The sequence below is a fragment of the Eleutherodactylus coqui genome, chromosome 7 (assembly GCF_035609145.1).
Source record: "Eleutherodactylus coqui strain aEleCoq1 chromosome 7, aEleCoq1.hap1, whole genome shotgun sequence".
NCBI lineage: Eukaryota > Metazoa > Chordata > Amphibia > Anura > Eleutherodactylidae > Eleutherodactylus > Eleutherodactylus coqui.
This window is the reverse complement of record NC_089843.1, coordinates 30,436,571-30,456,695: the sequence shown is the minus strand read 5'-3', so window position 1 is coordinate 30,456,695 and position 20,125 is coordinate 30,436,571. Positions and strand designations below refer to the sequence as shown.

The 20,125-nt window shown below is 45.2% G+C and overlaps 1 protein-coding gene across 1 annotated transcript; it reads left to right on the top strand.

Annotated features, from left to right (window-relative positions):
- The first annotated feature begins 438 nt into the window (after window positions 1-438).
- Window positions 439-18,062, top strand: LOC136573469 (vomeronasal type-2 receptor 26-like). Its single transcript, XM_066574761.1, has 4 exons — window positions 439-480; window positions 576-1,592; window positions 1,725-1,848; window positions 17,155-18,062. Exons 1-4 carry the CDS (start codon window positions 439-441, stop codon window positions 18,060-18,062), a joined length of 2,091 nt encoding a protein of 696 aa, XP_066430858.1.
- The last annotated feature ends 2,063 nt before the right edge of the window (window positions 18,063-20,125 follow it).

Genomic DNA, 20,125 nt, shown 5'->3' with positions numbered 1-20,125 from the left:
AATCAGGAGGCTGGAATCGGCAATGGACCGCACAGAAGAGCTGCGGTCCACGGAGACAGAGGATCCCGGCGGCCATCTTCAGCGGTAAGTATTGAAGTCACCGGAGCGCGGGGATTAAGGTAAGCGCTCCGGTAAGCTTTCTTTACGTCCCTGCATCGGGGTTGTCTCGCGCCGAACGGGGGGGGGGGTTGAAAAAAAAAAAAACCCGTTTCGGCGCGGGACAACCCCTTTAATTAGCATTTTCTCATTGATTCACATGGGCGGAATATCTGCGAAAAATATGCTGCTGCGTGGAAATCTCTTGATCGGCAGAATCCTCAGAATGAATGCTTGTGCTTAAATAGAGCCATCTCTCTCTCCCCCCGTGCTGCAGCGAAGAGGAGCCAAAAACTGGGCGTGGTCAAACTAGGCTTGATGCTCGTTCGAGTAACGAGCACCATGAAGTACGCTAATACTCGAACGAGCATCAAGCTCGACAGAGTACGTTCACTCAACTCTAGCGAGGACATCTTATTAACGTATTGACTAAGAACACTCTATACAAAATGATTTTAGTTTTCTTCTGTGTTTTGCAGATCAGCTATGGAGCCTCCGACCCCTCATTATCTGATAGACTCCTCTATCCACATGTTTTCCGAATGGTCCAAAATAACCACATACATAATATGGCGATCAGCGAGCTGATGGAGCACTTTGGCTGGACCTGGGTTGGGATTATAGTATCCAATGATGAAACTGGAGAGAATGAGCTGCAAATACTAACAAAGTACATGAGAGAGCGTGGGATCTGTGCGGCATTCACCGAAACACTTAGAGAGGAAAATTATAATAGGATTGTACAAGCTCTAAACAATCCACAAGTCAACATCATTATAATGTGCGGGAGCTTCTCTACTGCTATATTTGGTTTAGTAACGGGTTATACATTTTTATTTTTAGAAAACACCTTTATCATTTCACCATCCTGGATATATAGATCTGTTATATCAATTGAAGAACGCTCGGCATATAATGGAAGTCTAGCAGTGCAGTTTTCATCAACTTTTCCAGGACTGGAGGATTTTCTAAAAATAGTAAAGGAATGTAATGATATGTACCAAAAAGATTCCTACTGGACATTGTTATATTATGCAGACAATATGGGTGATATAGTTCCCTTCATATCAGACTATAACATCAATAAAAAGCTCAACCACACTCACAATTTTACTTTACCAAATCTGAGGAATGTCCTCTCATCGGGGGTTTCCCCAAGACTGTATACTGCAGTAGAAGTTATGGCAAAGGCTCTACATGAAATGTTCTTATTTATAAAGGACAAATATAAAGAAAACTCAGTAACTGGATTTATACACTACAGACGGAAGTTACAGCGCTACATACAAATGATGGCGTCCTCACCGGATCCAATGAAGCCTTCATATTACTTTAATGAGCAGGGAGAAGCCGTACATCCATATACGATCATAAACTGGTTACATACAGAAATGGCCATACGTGAGGTTGAAGTAGGAAATTTTACTCCGTGGGCCGTTAGTGGTGAAAAGCTTCACATAAATCGGCAGTCTATAACATGGAAACACACAAAGGGGGTGAGAAGAGTTATATTATGTAGGTGATTATGTAAATCCTGTCCGCTCTATAACATCATTATATGGTTTACATCCTCTTATCATACATGTGTGTTTTATCTTTGTAGTAAAGGTTCTTGTCTTTTCTTACAGATCCCAGTATCCCGCTGCTCCGACCAATGTTCACCTGGAAGCAGAAAAAAGACAGGAGGAACAATCCATGCCTGCTGCTATGACTGCGTCCCGTGTGCAGAAGGGGAGATATCCAATATAACCGGTATATGGTAGTATGAGCAGTAGGTGATGATGACAGTGATGTACTATAGGTAAATTTTAGAGATGAGCGAGGACCAAAATGCTCGGGTGCTCGTTGCTCGAGTCGAACTTTTCGCGATGCTCGAGAGCTCGTTTCGAGTAACAAACCCCATTGAAGTCAATGGGCGACTCGAGCATTTTTGTATGGGACCGATGCTCTGGATAGGTCTTCACTTGTGAAAAACCAGAAAACATCCGAAATCCATAGAAACACCACAGAAACGGATAGGGCGGGACAGGGGCAGCATGCAGGGCTGCATCTCAGGCTCCCAGGTCCCACTATTAAGCCACAATAGGGCAAGAGTCTGCCCCCCCCAACAATTTTTACTTTGGACAAACCCTCATTAGCAAGACACACCTTAGCTAAGCACCACACTACCTGCAACCAAGCACAATTGCTGCCTGAGGGTCACACCGCTGCCTCTTCTCCTGGGTTACGTGCTGCCCAACCCCCCGCACGGCCCTGCGTCCACAGCGCACACAAAAGTTTCCCTGCCCAGCCTTCAGCTGCCCTCATGCCACACGCTCGCTTCATAGCTACACTACCCTCATGTCTATTTCCAAGTATGTCTGCGATGAGGAGGAACCGGAGGCACAAACTGCAGAGGGTTGGCAGGGCCAGGCAGCGACGCTCTTCGAAAGGGGGTGCGATTGCCCACAATGCTGTTGAGAATTGATGAGAAATTGACGTTTGATCTACAGGCCCAACCTGGCACAGTTGCAGTTCCCCCGGGACATAGGCCTCAGCCCACACCCTCAGCAATCGCGGGCATAAAGCGGACTTCGATGCTAGCACAGCATTGAACGTCTCATTAATGCAGTAACGCTCCTCTTCTTTGGCCCAAACCACTGTATCAGATAACTGTGGATACATGATGCCCAGTGCTGATCCCCTGACCCCAAGCAGGAGAAGGAGGTGGCCTTACAAGACTAAGAAAGCATGACTAGGACCCACTGTAGCCTGTGTGGGAAGTATCTGAGCAGGCCGTTGGTACGGCTTGGTTTCAGCAAACACATTGTGGTACCCAAGGTGCCGCGAGTTACGTAGCAATGAGCAATCTGGGTACCCTGACACTATTCATTCTGTGTTGGTGTCGAATAGCTCAATTGACACCACAAGGGGAAAGCCATCTGCACTCTGCCCCCTACCCAAGTCAGTCAGTGACTTTGTGCCAGACAGGTAAAACACCGCTATGGGAAGTCTGTGTGCATCCACACCATGGGTGGGACAAGGAACTTAAAGACGGTACACATAAAGAAATCAGAGTGCCCAAACATGGCAGACTTTCACTGCGCCAAGGACATAGGCCTCTGCACAAACCCTCAGCAATTGCGGGCATGAGGTGGACTTCGATGCTAGTTCAGCTGTGAATGTCTCATTAAGGCAGTAAAGCTCCTCTTCTGTGGCCCAAACGAGTTTCTCCAATAACTGTGGTAACACGAGAGAAAATACATATTGGCCTCGGCCCACAATTGATGCCCTAGTCAGTGAGTGTTTTTGGGCCAGATGGGTAAAACACTGCGATGGGAAGTCTGTGTGCATCCATAGTATAAACACACCCCTGTAACAATTCAGTAAAAAAGGTATAAGCAGCCCCCTGTAACATTTCGGTTGCAGTAGTATACGCAGACCCCAGTACCATTTCTATAGTACAAGTATAGGCAGACTCCTGTAACATTTTGGTAGCAGGAGTATAGGCAGACCCCAGTTACATTTCGGTAGCAGGAATATAGGCAGACCCCAGTACCATTTCTGTTGTAGAAGTATAGGCAGACCCCAGTAACATTTATGTAGCAGCAGTATAGGCAGACCCCAGTATCAGTTCTGTAGCAGCAGTATAGGCAGACCCCAGCACCATTTCTGTAGTAGAAGTATAGGCAGACCCCTGTAACATTTACATGGCAGAAGTATAGGCAGACCCCTGTAACATTTATGGAGCAGCAGTAAAGGCAGACCCCAGTAACATTTACGTGGCAGAAGTATAGGCAGACCCCTGTAACTTTTTGGTAGCAGGAGTATAGGCAGACCCCTGTAACATTTCTGTAGCAGCAGTATAGGCAGACCCATGTAACATTTACGTGGTAGAAATATAGGCAGACCCCTGTAACATTTACGTGGCAGCAAAATAGGCAGACCCCAGTAACATTCTTGTAGCAGAAGTATAGGCAGACCCCTGTAACATTTATGTGGCAGAAGTATAGGCAGACCCCTGTAACATTTACGTGGCAGCAAAATAGGCAGACCCCAGTAACATTCTTGTAGCAGAAGTATAGGCAGACCCCTGTAACATTTATGTGGCAGAAGTATAGGCAGACCCCTGTAACATTTTTGTAGCAGCAGTATGGGCAGACCCCTGTAACATTTACGTGGCACAAGTATAGGCAGACCCATGTAACTTTTTGGTAGCAGGAGTATAGGCAGACCCCTGTAACATTTATGGAGCAGCAGTATGGGCAGACCCCTGTAACATTTACGTGGCAGAAGTATTGGCAGACCCCTGTAACTTTTTGGTAGCAGGAGTATAGGCAGACCCCTGTAACATTTCTGTAGCAGCAGTATAGGCAGACCTATATTACTGCAGCTGGGGGGGTTAATATTGCTGCTGGTGATGATGTTGCTGAGGGGTTATTACTAGTGAGGGGGTATATATTACTGTGGGGGTTACTATTACTACTGGGGCCACTGTGGGGTCGCTATTACTACTGGAGCCACTGTGGGATACCCTGTTACTACTGGGGCCACTGTGGGGTACCCTGTTACTACTGCAGCCACTGTGGGGCTCGCTAAAACTACTGGGGCCACTGTGGGGCTTGCTATTACTACTGGGGTCACTGTGTGGTTTGCTATTACTAATGGGGCCACTGTGGGGGTCAATATTTTTACTGGGGCCACTATGAGAATCACTATGACTACTGCGACCACTATAGGGGTCACTATTAGGGCTCGTTCACACGGGTGTAATCATATTTCGGTCGCACAAATACTCTGCATATTTGCGCAGTTGAAAATCACTTATGCCTGCGTATTTGGGCACGCAAAAAAGAACGCAGATGGGCCCACTGAAATGGTGCACAAATATGCAGTGAATACATAGGTTTCCTGCGCATTCACCACGTATTCGCACAGCCCATTCACTTCAATGGCCTATTGCGGTGCGTAGTACGCAACAAAATAGGTCCTGCTGTGTGAAAATAAACATCATATGAATGAACTCATTGAAATGAATGGCTTCTATTCACTGCATATTATGTACGCAAATACGCTTTTGTGAACAAGCCCTAACTACACTGTCTTACAATCGTCCCTTTGAAGGTCACCATAAGCCCGATGTGGCCCTCGGTAAAAATGAGTTTGACACCCCTGGTATAGGCCAACCTCTGAAACATTGGGGTACCATGAGTGTAGGCGTGGGCCCGAAAAATTAGTGTACCAAGAGTACAAGTGTACCTCTGAAAAATTTATCAACCAAGAGGGCAGGTGAAACCCATAAATATTTTTTGAAAGATACACCTCGCTGTTGCTTAATTTGGAACAAAGCCTGGAGGCAGCCCTCTTGAAAAAATTGGCTCATGTTAAAGTATCAATACTTTTGAAACTTTGAAAAATTGTATAAACATTGTTAGATGAGCCTTCTGGGTCGCAGAACAAATTGGCAGTTTAGCGCGATGACATGTTGTTTCTGGAGAAGGAGGGATAGCAGGAGGAGGACTAATATCAGAGACAGATTGACAAAGCTAAATGCCCCGTTTTTCTGGTGATAGAGAAGAGTACTTTTATCTGCAGTTGCAGCGAAAAGAATCTTTAGGTTCCGCTGCTCTCGACCGGTGGAGAAGAGAAGTCTGGGGAAATCCAGGCTTTGTTCATCTTTATGAGTGTAAGCATGTCGACACTGGCAGTTGACAGGTGGGTACGCTTGTCAGTGATAATTCCCCCAGCTGCCCTAAACAGCCTCTCTGACAACACGCTAGCGGCAGGGTAAGACAGCACCTCCAGGGCATACAGCATAAGTTTGTGCTACGTGTCCAGCTTTGACACCCAATAGTTGTATGGAGCAGAGGCATCACAGAGGACAGTGGTACGATCGGCTACGTACTCACTCACCATCTTTTTACAGTGCTCCCTCCGACTCAGCCTTGACTGGGGAGTGGTGATGCAGTCTTGTTGGGGTGCCATAAAGCTGGCAAAGGCCTTGGAGAGTGTTCCCCTGCCTGCGCTGAACATGCTGCCTGATTTCCGTGACTCCCCTGCTACTTGGCCCTCGGAACTGCAACTTCTGCCGCTAGCGCTGTCAGATGGGAAATTTAGCATCACTTTGTCCACCAGGGCCCTGTGGTATTGCATCACTCTCATACCCCTTTCCTCTTCAGGAATGAGAGTGGAAAGGTTCTCCTTGTAACGTGGGTCGAGGAGGGTCTACACCCAGTAATCAGTAGTGGCCAGAATACGTCTAACGTGAGGGTCACGAGAAAGGCAGCCTAACATGAAGTCAGCCATGTGTGCCAGGTTGCCAGTATGCAAGACATGGCTGTCCTCACTAGCAAGATGACTTTCAGTATCCTCCTCGTCCACAGCCCATACACACTGAGCTGATGAGAGGCAAGCAGCATGTGTACCCTCTGCAGTGTGCCCAGCTGTCTCTTCCCCCTCCCCCTCCTCCTCCAAAACGCGCTGAGATATAGACATGAGAGTGGTCTGGCTATCAAGCGACATACTGTCATCCCCCGTCTCCTGTTCCAACCGCAAAGCATCGGCCTTTATGCCTTGCAGCGAACTTCTTAGCAGGCATAGCAGCGGGATGGTAACGCTAATGATTGCAGCGTCACCGCTCACCATTTGGATAGATTCCTCAAAGTTTCCGAGGACCTGCCATCCAGGCCCACTACTCTGTAAAGAATTGGGGAGGCTGACTACCACTACGCCGCCATGTTGGAGTTGGTATTGCACTATTGCTCTACGCTGCTCATAGAGCCTGGCCAACATGTGCAGCGTAGAATTCCACCGTGTGAGCACGTCGCACAGCAGTCGGTGCACTGGCAGATTAAACCGATGTTGCAGGGTCCTCAGGGTGGCAGCGTCTGTGGTGGACTTGCGGAAATGTGCGCAGACGTGGCGCACCTTGCCGAGCAGGTCAGATAAGTGCGGGTAGTTTTTCAGAAACTGCTGAACCACCAGATTGAAGACGTGGGTCAGGCATGGCACGTGTGTGAGGCTGCTGAGCTGCAGAGCTGCCACCAGGTTACGGACGTTGTCACACATGACCATGCCTAGTTGGAGCCTCAGTGGCGAAAGCTAGAGGTCGGTCTGCTCTGTCAGACCCTGCAACAGTTCGGGGGACATGTGCCTCTTGTTACCTAGGCTGAGTAGTTTCAGCACGGCCTGCTGACGCTTGCCCACCGCTGTGCTGCCGCGCCACACCGACTGCTGGCGACGTGCTGATCACATTTCTTAATTGAGAGGTAGAGGTTGCGTAGGAGGAGGAGGAGGGGGAGGGTTTAGAGAAGGTAGCATAGACCGCCGCAGATACCAGAACCGAGGAAGGACCCGCTATTCTGGGTGTGGGTAGGATGTGTGCGGTCCCAGGCTCTGACTTGGTCCCAGCCTCTAGCAAATTTACCCAATGTGCCGTCAGGGAGATATAGTGGCCCTGCTCGCCAGTACTTGTCCACGTGTCCATGATTAAGTGGACCTTCCCCGTAACCGCGTTGGTGAGGGCACGATTGATGTTGCAGGAGACGTGCTGGTGTAGCGCTTGGACAGCACGCCGGGAAAAATAGTGGCGACTGGGGACGGAGTAGCGCGGGACCGCCGCCGCCATCATGTTTTTGAAAGCCTCCATTTCCACAAGCCTGTACGGCAGCATCTCCAGGCTGATTAATTTAGAAATGTGCACATTTAAAGCTTGTGCGTGCGGGTGCGGGTTGGCGTATTTGCGCTTTCGCTCCAACGCTTGCGCTAGCAACAGTTGGCGCTGCGCTGCGAGACATTGCTGGATGGAGTCGAGGACAGCGGAGGTGGGGGTGTGGGTGCAGGCCGGGAGGCGCTCGTGCCTGTATCCTGAGAGGGGGGTTGGATCTGAGTGGCAGGTTGGGGCACAGGGTAAGAGGCAGTGGTGCGACCCGGAGGTGGGGAACGGCCTTTGTCCTACCTTTTGGGGTGCTTGGCCATCATATGCCTGCGCATGTTGGTGGTAGTGAGGCTGGAGTGAGGAGGCTGGGAGGAAGGAGGAGCAGTAGCCAGAGGATTCAGAGTTGCAGCAGTGGACGGCGTAGGATGCATTTTCTGCCATCCACGATAGGACCTGCTCACACTGCTCTGTTTGTAATAAAGGTCTACCACGTGGATCCATAAATTGTGATATGAAGCTGGGGACCTCAGAAACTTGCCTCTCTCCTAATCCCGCATCAGCCAGCTGCGATTCACCTGGACCAGGAACTCAGCCTGTGCCCACACCCTTACTTGGATGTTCGCGTCCTCGCCCGCATCCACGTCCACGCACACGAGCCTACCCCTACCCCTCAGCATGGTGGATTACGAATACAGCAGACTCAGAGGGTGTACATAATTATAGAATTATTTGTGTACAGTTTGAGGCTGAGGGTGGTATTGTAACGCTAACTCCAGGCAGAAACAAAGAATACGGAAGGCTGCAAACAGGCCTAGCTGTGCAATGGTGATCCACTACAACTCCCACCAGACACCCTGTAAATTTCAGACGATTAGAGGTCGCCCAACCATGGAGCTTTTTTTTTTTGAAAAAGAATATAAGCTATATAGCGTGTATATGACTTTCCCTCTATCAGTGGCTGTGGCCGAACGCTGTGCATTACTTTCACTGCAGACACAGACCGTTGTAAATAGTTATGGAATTATTGGATTCACGTACAGTTTGAGGCTGAAAGCGGTATTGTAACGCAAACTGCAGGCAGAAAAAAATTATATGGAAGGCTGCAAACAGGCCTAGCTGTGCAATAGTGATGCACTACAACTCCCACCAGACACCCTGTAAATTTCAGACGGTCAGAGGTAGCCCAACGAAGGAGCTTTTTTTACATTTTTTTTTTAAAAGAATACAGGCTATATAGTGTGTATATGACTTTCCCTCTATCAATGGCTGTGGCCGTACGCTGTGCGTTAAGTTCACTGCAGACACAGACCGGTGTAAAAAATTATTGGGTTATTGGCGTACAGTTTGACGCTGAGAGCCATATACTAACACAAGCTACAGCTAGAAAAAAATTATATGGAAGGCTGCAAAAAGGACTGGCTGTGCAATAGTGATGCACTACAACTCCCACCAGACACCCTGTAAAATGCAGACGGTCAGAGGTAGCCCTAAGAAGGACCGTTGGGGTTCTTGTAGACAGGATCCTACACTACCACTGTCCCTATCTCATCACCATTTCCCCTATACTTTGTATTACAGGCTGCAGACTTAGAACGCTATAGCTGTAATGGCCTGCACAGCCCGAGATGGAAAAAAAAATTGGTGCAAAACTGCTCCCAGCAGCCACAACAGTAATGCACACGGTCAGATGTGGCCCTAAGAAGGACCGTTGGGGTTCTTGAGGACAGGATCCTACACTAACACTATCCCTGAATAAGCAGCAGCAGTTTCCCTATACTCTCCAGGTGTGCGTCTGGGCGAGCCACGGGCGGGACCGCTTTAAGTTCTCGGCGCTCACTTGATCTCGCCAGCCACTCACTGCATGGTGGTGGGATAGGGCTGGCACGTCACAGGAGGAAGTGGTAATGCATTCCCTGCATGTCTATTGGCTAAAAAATGGCGCTAAACATGCAGGGAAGAAAATTAAATTAACTCGAGTACCGCGTGGTGCTTGTCTCGAGTAACAAGCATCTCAAACACCTTAATGCTCGAGCGAGCATCAAACTCGGACGAGTGTGCTCGCTCATCTCTAGTAAATTTTTATTATAGACAAAAATCGTCAAACTACGCTAAAACAAAGAAGTTCTACCATTCAAATCTTTTATTGAACACATTGAATAATGCAATGAGAAAAAACATGTGAACCTATTTAACCCTTTAGGACATAGCCCTTTTTTTTTCCCTACACACTCTTAAAAAATATTAATTCATCTAAGTGTCTGGGGGCTTGGTTTTTATGTGACAAGTTGTATTGTTCAATGGTCCTATTTAATGTACCATATAATGTACTGGAAAGCCTTAAAAAATTCAAAGTGAAGTGAAAGTGAAAACAAAATTCTGCCATTTTGGTGTGGGGGGGGGGTGGTCTTGTTTCACAATACAGCAAAAACAACATGGTAACTTTATTCTATGGGCCAATATGATTACTGTGATACAAAATTTAAGTAGATTATTTTTTTGTTGTACTACTTTTTTCTTTTTTTTAACATTTTCTCCAAATCGATGTTATTTTTTTTAAAGAGTTTTCTGCCGCGATTTTCTGACAGCCATATCATTTTTATTTTTACGTTGACAGTTATGCCATGGCTCACTTTTTGTGACACCCCCATAGTTTCAATTGCTTCCAAAATTTTTTGTACATATTACAGTTTGATCAATTTTTATTACGTTCTTTTCTGGGAGATGGGGTGACCAAAAAAGTGTAATTCTAGAGTTGTTCTTTTTTTCTGACTACATTAATCATGTGGCATAAATAATGCATTACGGACGCAGTGATACCAAATATGTTTTGTTTTGATTTTATTTTGCTTTTATTATAAGTATTGTGAAAGGTTTTTTTAAATTAGCTTTAACTTTTTTTAAATAATTAATAAAACTTTTTAAAACAGATTTTTGCATTTTATTAAAATCCCCACATGGGACAAGAACTTGCTATGGTTTGATGTACATTATACTACAATCTGACAGGCAGTCTATCAAGCCATGCCCCGGGTATATTTGATAGGTAATCTTCCTTGGCAGCCCTGTTAGCTTTCAGAAGGGCTCTCGCTGCTTTGACTAGTGCACAGCACCCCACAATCTCATTGCAGGGGGCTATTAGGTATCCCAAATATCGATTGGGGTATTTAGCTGCTGCTTGCAAAATTGACCAAGGCATTTAAAGGGTTAACAGCTTTGATCAGCTGTGAGAAACAGTTAGCACCCACATTCTATACAAAACCTGAACCTCCAAGACATAAATGTATGCCCTGTTACATTAAGAGGTTAAAGAGAATCTGCCAATTATCTACAATACCATAGTCTAAGTCATGGTCTTGTTAGGGAAGGTGACAGGTGGCCATCACTGAAAGCCATGTGATTCACTGAAATCTGACTTTTTTTTAATTGCCATGTGAGCGGTCTTCTATACAAGTCTATGGAAGATCGCACGCATGTTGAGCTAAAAAAAAAGGTCAGTTTTTCATGTGGTACAAGGACTTCAGAGACAGGAACCAAGGAGTGGTTGTGTATGAAAATAAAATACATCACCTATGCTCCCTTCCGTAACAGCACCATAACTTAGTGTATAGAGTTATATGGAGATGCCATTTTCCTATTATTAACAAAAGATTTACACATCATTGATCTGGAACTTTGGATCATTCCATCCTGTAAATGTATTTCAATTCAATAATATTCCTGAGATGTCCGGCATGCACAGCTCTCTTTAGGTCATGCCACATTATCTCCAAAGGAGACTTGGCTATTCCAGAACATAAATCTTATTTAGCATTCTTTCGATGTTTTATTAGTGTGCTTTATAGCATTGTCTTGTTGCATCTCTTCAGCTGGAGGTCATGGACAGCGGGCATTTCATTCTCCTAAAAGATTTTTTTAATATACCTTAGAGCAAATCAGCCCCAAACCATGATACTGCCACCACCAGGCTTTTCAACTGGTATGAGATTTTGGTGGTGGTTTCCTCCAATCCAGCGCTGTAGATTTGTGCTAAAAAGTTCCACTTTTGTCCATGGAGCTTTTTCTTAGAAGCATTGTGGAACATCCAGGTGGTCTCTGGCAAACTTGAGCTGGACTGCAATGTTTTTTTTCAACAGCAATGGCTTTCTTCATAATATTCTTACATGAGCACCATTCTTCTTGATCGTGTTTCTAACAATGGACACATGAATAGAAGTTTTTTGCAGTTTGCAGATACTTCTGCAGGTATTTAGAATCTTTATTTATGCAGCACCAACATATTCCACAGCACATTTCAAGTTGTTTCTATTACGTTTGCTCTGAGCGTAAGAAACACCATGCCCAGGTTGGTCTTAAATAGAAGGCTGGTCATTAAGTTACATCTGTGCAGGCCAGGGAAACAACAACCTACATGGCCATAACCCAAACAAGGGGTGAAATACTTGTGATAGGGGAATGTGCATAGATGCTGAACTACATAGCAATCTGAACAGTAAATGGGACTTGCGAGCAGACATCCAACAATGACTGACAATCACCAAAACACTTGCCTAGAATACTAACACATAGAAATAGATGGAATAGCTAAAGTACGTACAAGGTATTGGTTCAAAAATTGGCAATGATACTTAAAGGGGTTGTCCCGCGAAACAAAGTGGGTCTATACACTTCTGTATGGCCATATTAATGCACTTTGTAATGTACATTGTGCATTAATTATGAGCCATACAGAAGTTATCAGAAATTTTTCACTTACCTGTTCCGTTGCTAGCGTCCTCGTTTCCATGGAGCCGTCTAATTTTCAGCGTCTAATCGCTAGATTAGACGCGCTTGCGCAGTCCGGATCTTCTTCTTTTCTCAATGGGGCCGTTCGTGCTGGAGAGCGGCTCCTTGTAGCTCCGCCCCGTCACATGCCGATTCCAGCCAATCAGGAGGCTGGAATCGGCAATGGACCGCACAGAAGCCCTGCGGTCCACCGAGGGAGAAGATCCCGGCGGCCATCTTCAGCAGGTAAGTAAGAAGTCACCGGAGCGCGGGGATTCAGGTAAGCGCTGTCCGGTTTTCTTGTTTAACCCCTGCATCGGGGTTGTCTCGCGCCGAACGGGGGGGCTGTTGAAAAAAAAAAAAAACGTTTCGGCGCGGGACAACCCCTTTAAGCTCACAAGCCCATGATAAGGTCTTATGAGTCTCTACTTTGACAAGACTATTTAAATCCAGGAGTTCGACCTACAAGCGGGGTGATCCTTACAATACGGACGGCCCCATGCTGGAACCTAGGGGCTTGGTTCACTATAGATGATAAGTGACAGGATCCGGTTCACATGCACCAACAGACAAGGGAAATACACTTTGAATGGGGAGCTGATCACACTTAATGTTTGGTCACCTACACCAGCCTACACAGTGAATACGTTGTTGTTCACATCAGAACCTCATGTAAGCAAGCAAAATCACATGAGAAGATGCATGACTCCAAAAACTAGGGTTTGAGAGGAGATAAGGAAAATGGCAAAAGGAATAAATAACCAGCACCCTCTAGAAAGAGGGGCTGGTATTTATATGCATCAGACCAGTGATGATTGGCTAGCTGAAGAACTCTGCACCTAGCCAGCTCCATCATCCCAAACCTCTGGAAGCGTGATGGGCCCAGGAGCACAACATGATAGTTTCTTACCTCTTTCGTGGTTGCTTAATGTGCTTTTAGAGTGATCATAATAGGACACTCACTCCTAGGAGAAGAACCAACAATTTTGACTTTTCTCTGTTTGTAGATACTTTGTCTAATCATGGATTCACGTACATCCAGATTCTTATCCATGCTTTTCTAGCTTTTTATGACTTTATAAATCTCTATAGCAGTACTTTGGAGGACTTCTGAAAGTTGTTTGCATCAAGTCATGGTTCATATTTTCTTGAGAACACATTTGTCAGTAACCAGTCTTTGTTTGCTTTTGTATAATGAGGAAAGTATCTGTGAAACCCACACATTAAATCCCATGGCCATGAGAAACCTTTTGCCAGTTAGCTCTTGGAAAAGTCATTAACACAGATGTTCACTTAGATATTTTTCCTGCACTGTGGATATGAAGAGTCCAACTGTCTGTCTGATATTAGTTTATTTACTGCAGATTTGTTGTCTATAATTGTGACTAAGCTATTAATCACAAACTCACAGAATATGAATACAATCAAACATCTTTTATCCACTTGGCACTGTAAGCGCAATGTTCGCTATTCAATATACTGTGGGTGCCGTATGAGATATGAATAATACTAGACTTGGAGAAGCCAAAGAGAAACACGCACTGTATTGTGTGTGTGTGTGTGTGTGAGTGAATCTAAGGACATTTGCTTTACTTAGACAGGATACAAACCTATATAAGCATTCGAACAGGAGGTTTGGTCATTCGGGTACATTTAACACTTTGTGTTCTGATAGGTCATTCGCATAGCTATTTGTGAGGTAGCTGTGAGCTCATTCACCGGGGAGGAGCTTCCCTTGAGCATGCTATATTCATTCTTTACTTGCTGTCCAGAAGAAATACTTCCTGTTTCTCTCCAACCATTTCCTGTCCTTTAACGCAAAGACATTCCTTTTTGCCATGTGGCTGTAACATGAGCCCTTGGAATATCTTCTGCTGCTCAACATACCAGTTTAGATTAACAATACACTGATCCTTAATTGCACATGGGGGGATGGTCCTTCCCCCAGAGTTTAGAGTATATATAGAACAAGTAATGTCTTTCAGCTTAACATCTTCACATCTACCAACAGAAAATACACACAAAATACAAAATGGCGAACTCCCACAATTCTTTCCTTTGTTGTGGGTATTTTCATTCTCCTGGATAGTCTTTTCCTGCCTATATAACATTCGGGGGGGGGGGGGGGGGGGCTTTCACTAACTTCTACAGCGCCCCTGTCGCCTTAGACATGAGATTTCTGCAAAGAAATATGCACATATCTCAAGCTTTCCCTGTCCCCTACATTATCCTGCTATATACCTGCTAGGTGATATCTAGGATAAGGAAAATACCTCACAACACCTTACATTTTTCCATTGGCATTCTAAGTAGCGGTTCTTAAAAGATTTATCTTGCTCCCAACCTCTGAGTAACCTAACTTGTTCATAGTTTAGATAACTTAACATGTCTAATGTGACTGGGGGCTTACCATTCTTTACAGGATGCATTTCTTGCATTCCCCTAATAATGAATAAGAGAAACGACAGCTCAATGACCACAGTGTTCATATATATATAAGGAAGGATATGGGCAACATTTGTCTCCTCCCTTGATAATCTTTATACAATGTCTGGCATTAACCCAATTTGGCTTTCTTCAAGTTTCACTGATGTTGTAGTGGTTAACAGCACTTGAGAGGGTTCTTTGAATCTTGATTCCAAACTCTTCCTTATGTCTTTTGAGGACAATCCAACCACCTGAAAACAAACTGTGCGACTCCTCTTTTAAGTCTGGATCTGGAATCAAGGAAAATACACATTTATGAGTGACAGTTAACTCCTGTTGTAAGGCACTCATGTGAGAGGTAAGGCCCTCCTTTTTGGCCTGGAGTAAGCATAGGCCTCTTACTGGAGCCCTACCAAATAAACTTCATAGTGACTAAATTTAGTCTTACAATTAGGCGTGGTTTTAACTGAGTAGAGGGCTAATAAAACATCTCCCTTTATTATTTACTATGACTTCTGGTATGCCATATATTAAAATTACTTTTGTCCAACAATTTCTTTAGTCATCAAGCCTCTAACTAACATGAAAATAGGTCTATACAAACCAACAAACTCCAAACACCTACCTTTAGTAGCTGTATGCTATCATTTTGCAGTCACTGAAACAGATAGTCTGGATTGCACCAAGAAGATACCTTGACCAACTGGCCTGGACTGTTATGGGTGCATACTAGAGATGAGCGAGCGTACTCGGAAAAGCACTACTCGCTCGAGTAATTTGCTTTATCCGAGTATTGCTGTGCTCGTCCCTGAAGATTCGGGTGCCGCTGCGGCTGACAGGTGAGTCGCAGTGGGGAGCAGGGTAGAGCGGGCGGCAGAGAGGGAGAGAAAGATCTTACCTCCGTTCCTCCCCGCTCTCCCCTGCAGCTCCCCGCTCCGTGCCGGCACCCGAATCTTCAGGGACGAGCACAGCGATACTCGGATAAAGCAAATTACTTGAGCGAGTAGTGCTTTTCCGAGTACGCTCGCTCATCTCTAGTGCATACCATGCATCCCTGTACAAAATGGTTCACAGCAGTGTTAAATCCTGGGGCAAGCCAAGCAGAAGACACTATACCACACATTACCTCCCTGGATGTATGGGTTAGCTCATGGCTCAGATGTGACATCATACAGTACAGCATGCAGGGGAGGCACAGGTGTTTGCCTTTCCACCAGACACTGTAAGTATTTTATTCACTTTTTCCACTCTTCCTCTTGTCGTCCTTTGAGGCTTGTTCCTGCAATTCAAGCAACAGAGAGATATCCACATCTGCTTCAGGTACAACCAGGTTACCAGCAGTTACCTCACTTAAGGGAAGTCAGGCTGCTGCATCTTTGACTGCTGTGGTTCCTGCTCTCTGGTTCCTTACAGCCTCAATAGTTGTCTCTTTGGCATGAGCCTGGACTTTGAGTATGTGTCCCCCTAAAACCTTGTAGAACAAAAACACTATTTCTGCATTCTGGACCTCATGAAACTTCCACTGTGCCACAAAAGACTCAAAATTGTGTACTATTCCAAATGTATACCTTAAGTCAGTGTAGACATTAACAGTTTTATCGGCAGCCAGCTTACGTAGTTCAGTGAGCGCCATCACCTCTATTTCCTGAATAACTGAGTGAATTTCCCATGAGGAAAGAGTGGTTTTTGTACAATTACCTCTTTTTGTTGGTTGCTACTGCATAGCCCGCTTTGCTTATCCATTTCTGCAATATCTGGAAACATCCATGAAAAAAACTCAATCTACATTAACCATTTGGTTTTGACATAATATTTTCTTTTTTTTTTTGTCTTTCCCTCCAACAATTATACAATCATGCATTTGAGATTTAATGTCATGGTCTTCCCTTGCCTCCCCTTCCTCCCAACTTTCCAAATTCAGTAGAACATATGAAACTGTATTCAGAACTATACACCTCTTGATTACGATATGTGAGGGTGCCAGTAGGGAGGTCTCATACATAGTTAGTCTGGAAGTTGAACGATGTTAAGTTTGTGCTCTATGCAGTATTTTTATGACCACTTGAGGGAGCATGACGTTATTCAGTTATATTAAACCCATCAATTGTGTCAAACTCCAGATGAGACCCTTTACATTTACTGGTTATACTCCTGCCCAGTGGTAGAGACAGCACTCTTAGATGGATTAACAGATTGATGCTTTTAATGTAATTTGTTATAAAATATCCCTACAGATGCTGAGAACTGTTTTAAATGCCAAAGTGATAAATGGCCAAATGAGAAGAGAGACCGATGCCTGCCCAAAGTCCTGGAGTTCATCTCTTACCAAAATGATACAATGGCTTCGGTATTTTCTGGTATCTCAGTCTTCGGATGTCTTGTGACTGGCTTCATATTTGGAATATTTATTTCCTACCGGGACACTCCTATTGTTAAAGCCAATAACCGTAACCTGAGTTATCTTCTCCTGGTCTCCATCATCCTCAGCTTCCTCTCCATCTTCTTGTTTCTTGGTCGTCCCAGAGATATTACTTGTAGATTACGGGAAACCAGTTTTGGGATTTTCTTCTCAATAGCCATCTCTTCACTTCTCGCCAAGACTGTTATGGTTTGTGTAGCTTTTAAGTCCACCAAGCCTGGAAGCCCCTGGAGAAAATGGTTGAGTGTGAAGCTACCCTATACCATAGTGCTGTTGTGCTCATCTATTCAAGTTGTCATCTGCCTTATCTGGTTGTCTATTTCTCCCCCTTTCCAGGACCTGGACACTCTGACTTATCCTGGGAAGATCATCATTCAGTGTAATGAAGGCTCAGATATCTGCTTCTACTCCATGTTGGGTTATATGGGGCTCCTGGCAGCAGTGAGCTTTGTTCTGGCTTTCATGGTGAGGACATTACCGGACAGTTTTAATGAAGCCAAGTACATCACCTTCAGCATGCTGCTGTTCTGCAGTGTCTGGATCTCCATGATCCCAGCTTATCTGAGCACCAGAGGGAAATACATGGTAGCGGTGGAGATATTTGCAGTGATGGCATCCAGCGCTGGACTTTTAGGTTGTGTGTTTTTACCAAAATGTTTTATTATTATGTTTAACTCTGAAATGAATAGAAAAACTAATCTACTAGGGAAAAGGAAGGAATAACTGTAAAATGTTACCCCCTGATAATAGTGATTAACTCTGAACATTATACATATAGATAGATTTTCCATACAGTCCTTAAGATGAATGTAGTTATGCATGTGAGGGACCTGAGGGAAGTTCTGGCTAGAGACAGATGTCACTGCTTTTGTTTAATAACCATTGGTAATAAATTATTTATAATGACTAGAGATGAGCGAGCATACTCGTCCGAGCTTGATACTCGTTCGAGTATTAGGGTGTTCGAGATGCTCGTTACTCGTAACGAGCACCACGCAGTGTTCGGGTTACTTTCATTTTCTTCCCTGATAAATTTGCGCGCTTTTCTGGCCAATAGAAAGACAGGGAAGGCATTACAACTTCCCCCTGCAACGTTCCAGCCCTATACCACCCCCCTGCAGTGAGTGGCTGGCGAGATTAGGTGTCACCCGAGTATTAAAATCTGCCCCTCCCGCGGCTCGCCACAGATGCATTCTGACATTAGTTCAGGGAAAGTGGTATCTTGGTGGAGCTGCTATAGGGAGAGTGTTAAGAGTATTTTAGGTTTCAAGAACCCCAACGGTCCTTCTTAAGGTCATAGAAATCGCAGATCGCACCTATGTGCGATCTGCGATTTCTGTTCTCTTCTCTATATGCGCTCAATGGGGCAGGCGGCAGCAGCGCCGACCCCATTGAGAACATATAGAAGACAAATCATTCTTCTCTGCCACAGCTGTAACAGCTGTGGCAGAGAAGAACGATGTTTGCCCATTGAATTCAATAGAGCCAGCAATACAGCAGGTTCCACTGAAAGCAATGGGCTGCCGGCGTGCGCGGGATGAATTGTCGGGAAGGGCTTAAATATATAAGCCCTTCCCTGCAATTCATCCAGAAATGTGTTACAATAAAAATATATACCGGCATATAAGGCGACGGGGCGTATAAGACGACCCCCCAACTGTCACCTTAAACGCCGGCAATACAGTGGAGCAAAGAATAAAAATCATTACTCACTTCTTCTGATGTTCTGCGGTGCTGCTGCAGGCTGTCGCTCCCTCCTGGTTCCCGGTAGAGCATTGATTTCTCTACGAAGGGCTTTAAATCCCCGCCTCCAGAAACACACGTGCCTTCAGCCAATCACAGCCAATGACAATGATGTCATTGAATGGCTGTGATTGGTTGTGTTTCTGGAGGCGGGGATTTCAAGCCCTGCTTCCAGAAAGCAATGCTCTGCCGTGGACCAGGAGGGAGCGACAGCCTGCAGGAGCGGCGCAGAACGTCAGAAGAAGTGAGTAATGATTTTTATTCTTTGCTCCACTGTATTGCCGGCGTATAAGGTGACAGTTGGGGGGTCGTCTTATACGCCCCGTCGCCTTATACGCCGGTATATATTTTTATTGTAACACATTTCTGGATGAATTGCAGGGAAGGGCTTATATATTTAAGCCCTTCCTGACCATTCATCCTGCGATCGCCAGCAGCCCATTGCTTTCAGTGGAACCTGCTGTATTGCTGGCTCCATTGAATTCAATGGGCAAACATCGTTCTTCTCTGCCACAGCTGTTACAGCTATGGCAGAGGAGAACGATCTTTACGCTGACAGTGCGGGGGGGGGGGCACTCTTGCTGCTATTGTGGCTTAATAGTGGGACCTGGAAACTTGAGATGCAGCCCAACATGTAGCCCCTCGCCTGCCCTATCCGTTGCTGTGTCGTTCCCATCACTTTCTTGAATTGCCCAGATTTTCACAAACGAAAACCTTAGCGAGCATCGGCGATATACAAAAATGCTCGGGTCGCCCATTGACTTCAATGGGGTTCGTTACTCGAAACGAACCCTCGAGCATTGCGAAAATTTTGTCCCGAGTAACGAGCACCCGAGCATTTTGGTGCTCGCTCATCTCTAATAATGACCTATACAAATGTACAAGGAAGGCATCACATAAGCCTCCTGTTCAATATCTTTGTCTAAAAACTATGTAAATACTTTTTTCAAATAAAGAGAAAATCAGTTAATTACACAAAATGCTGTGTGAACAGTCTATGATTCTTCAAGCAGCTCAAACTTACCCCTTTGAATTCAGAGCAC

What these genes read in the sequence shown, in the direction of transcription:
- LOC136573469 (XM_066574761.1), top strand. Translation starts at nt 439, where the DNA reads ATGAAGTACGCTAATACTCGAACGAGCATCAAGCTCGACAGA. An exon ending in CATGGAAACACACAAAGGGG is followed by an intron (nt 1,593 to 1,724) that starts GTGAGAAGAGTT and finishes CTTTTCTTACAG; the next exon opens with ATCCCAGTATCCCGCTGCTC. An exon ending in GGAGATATCCAATATAACCG is followed by an intron (nt 1,849 to 17,154) that starts GTATATGGTAGT and finishes ATATCCCTACAG; the next exon opens with ATGCTGAGAACTGTTTTAAA.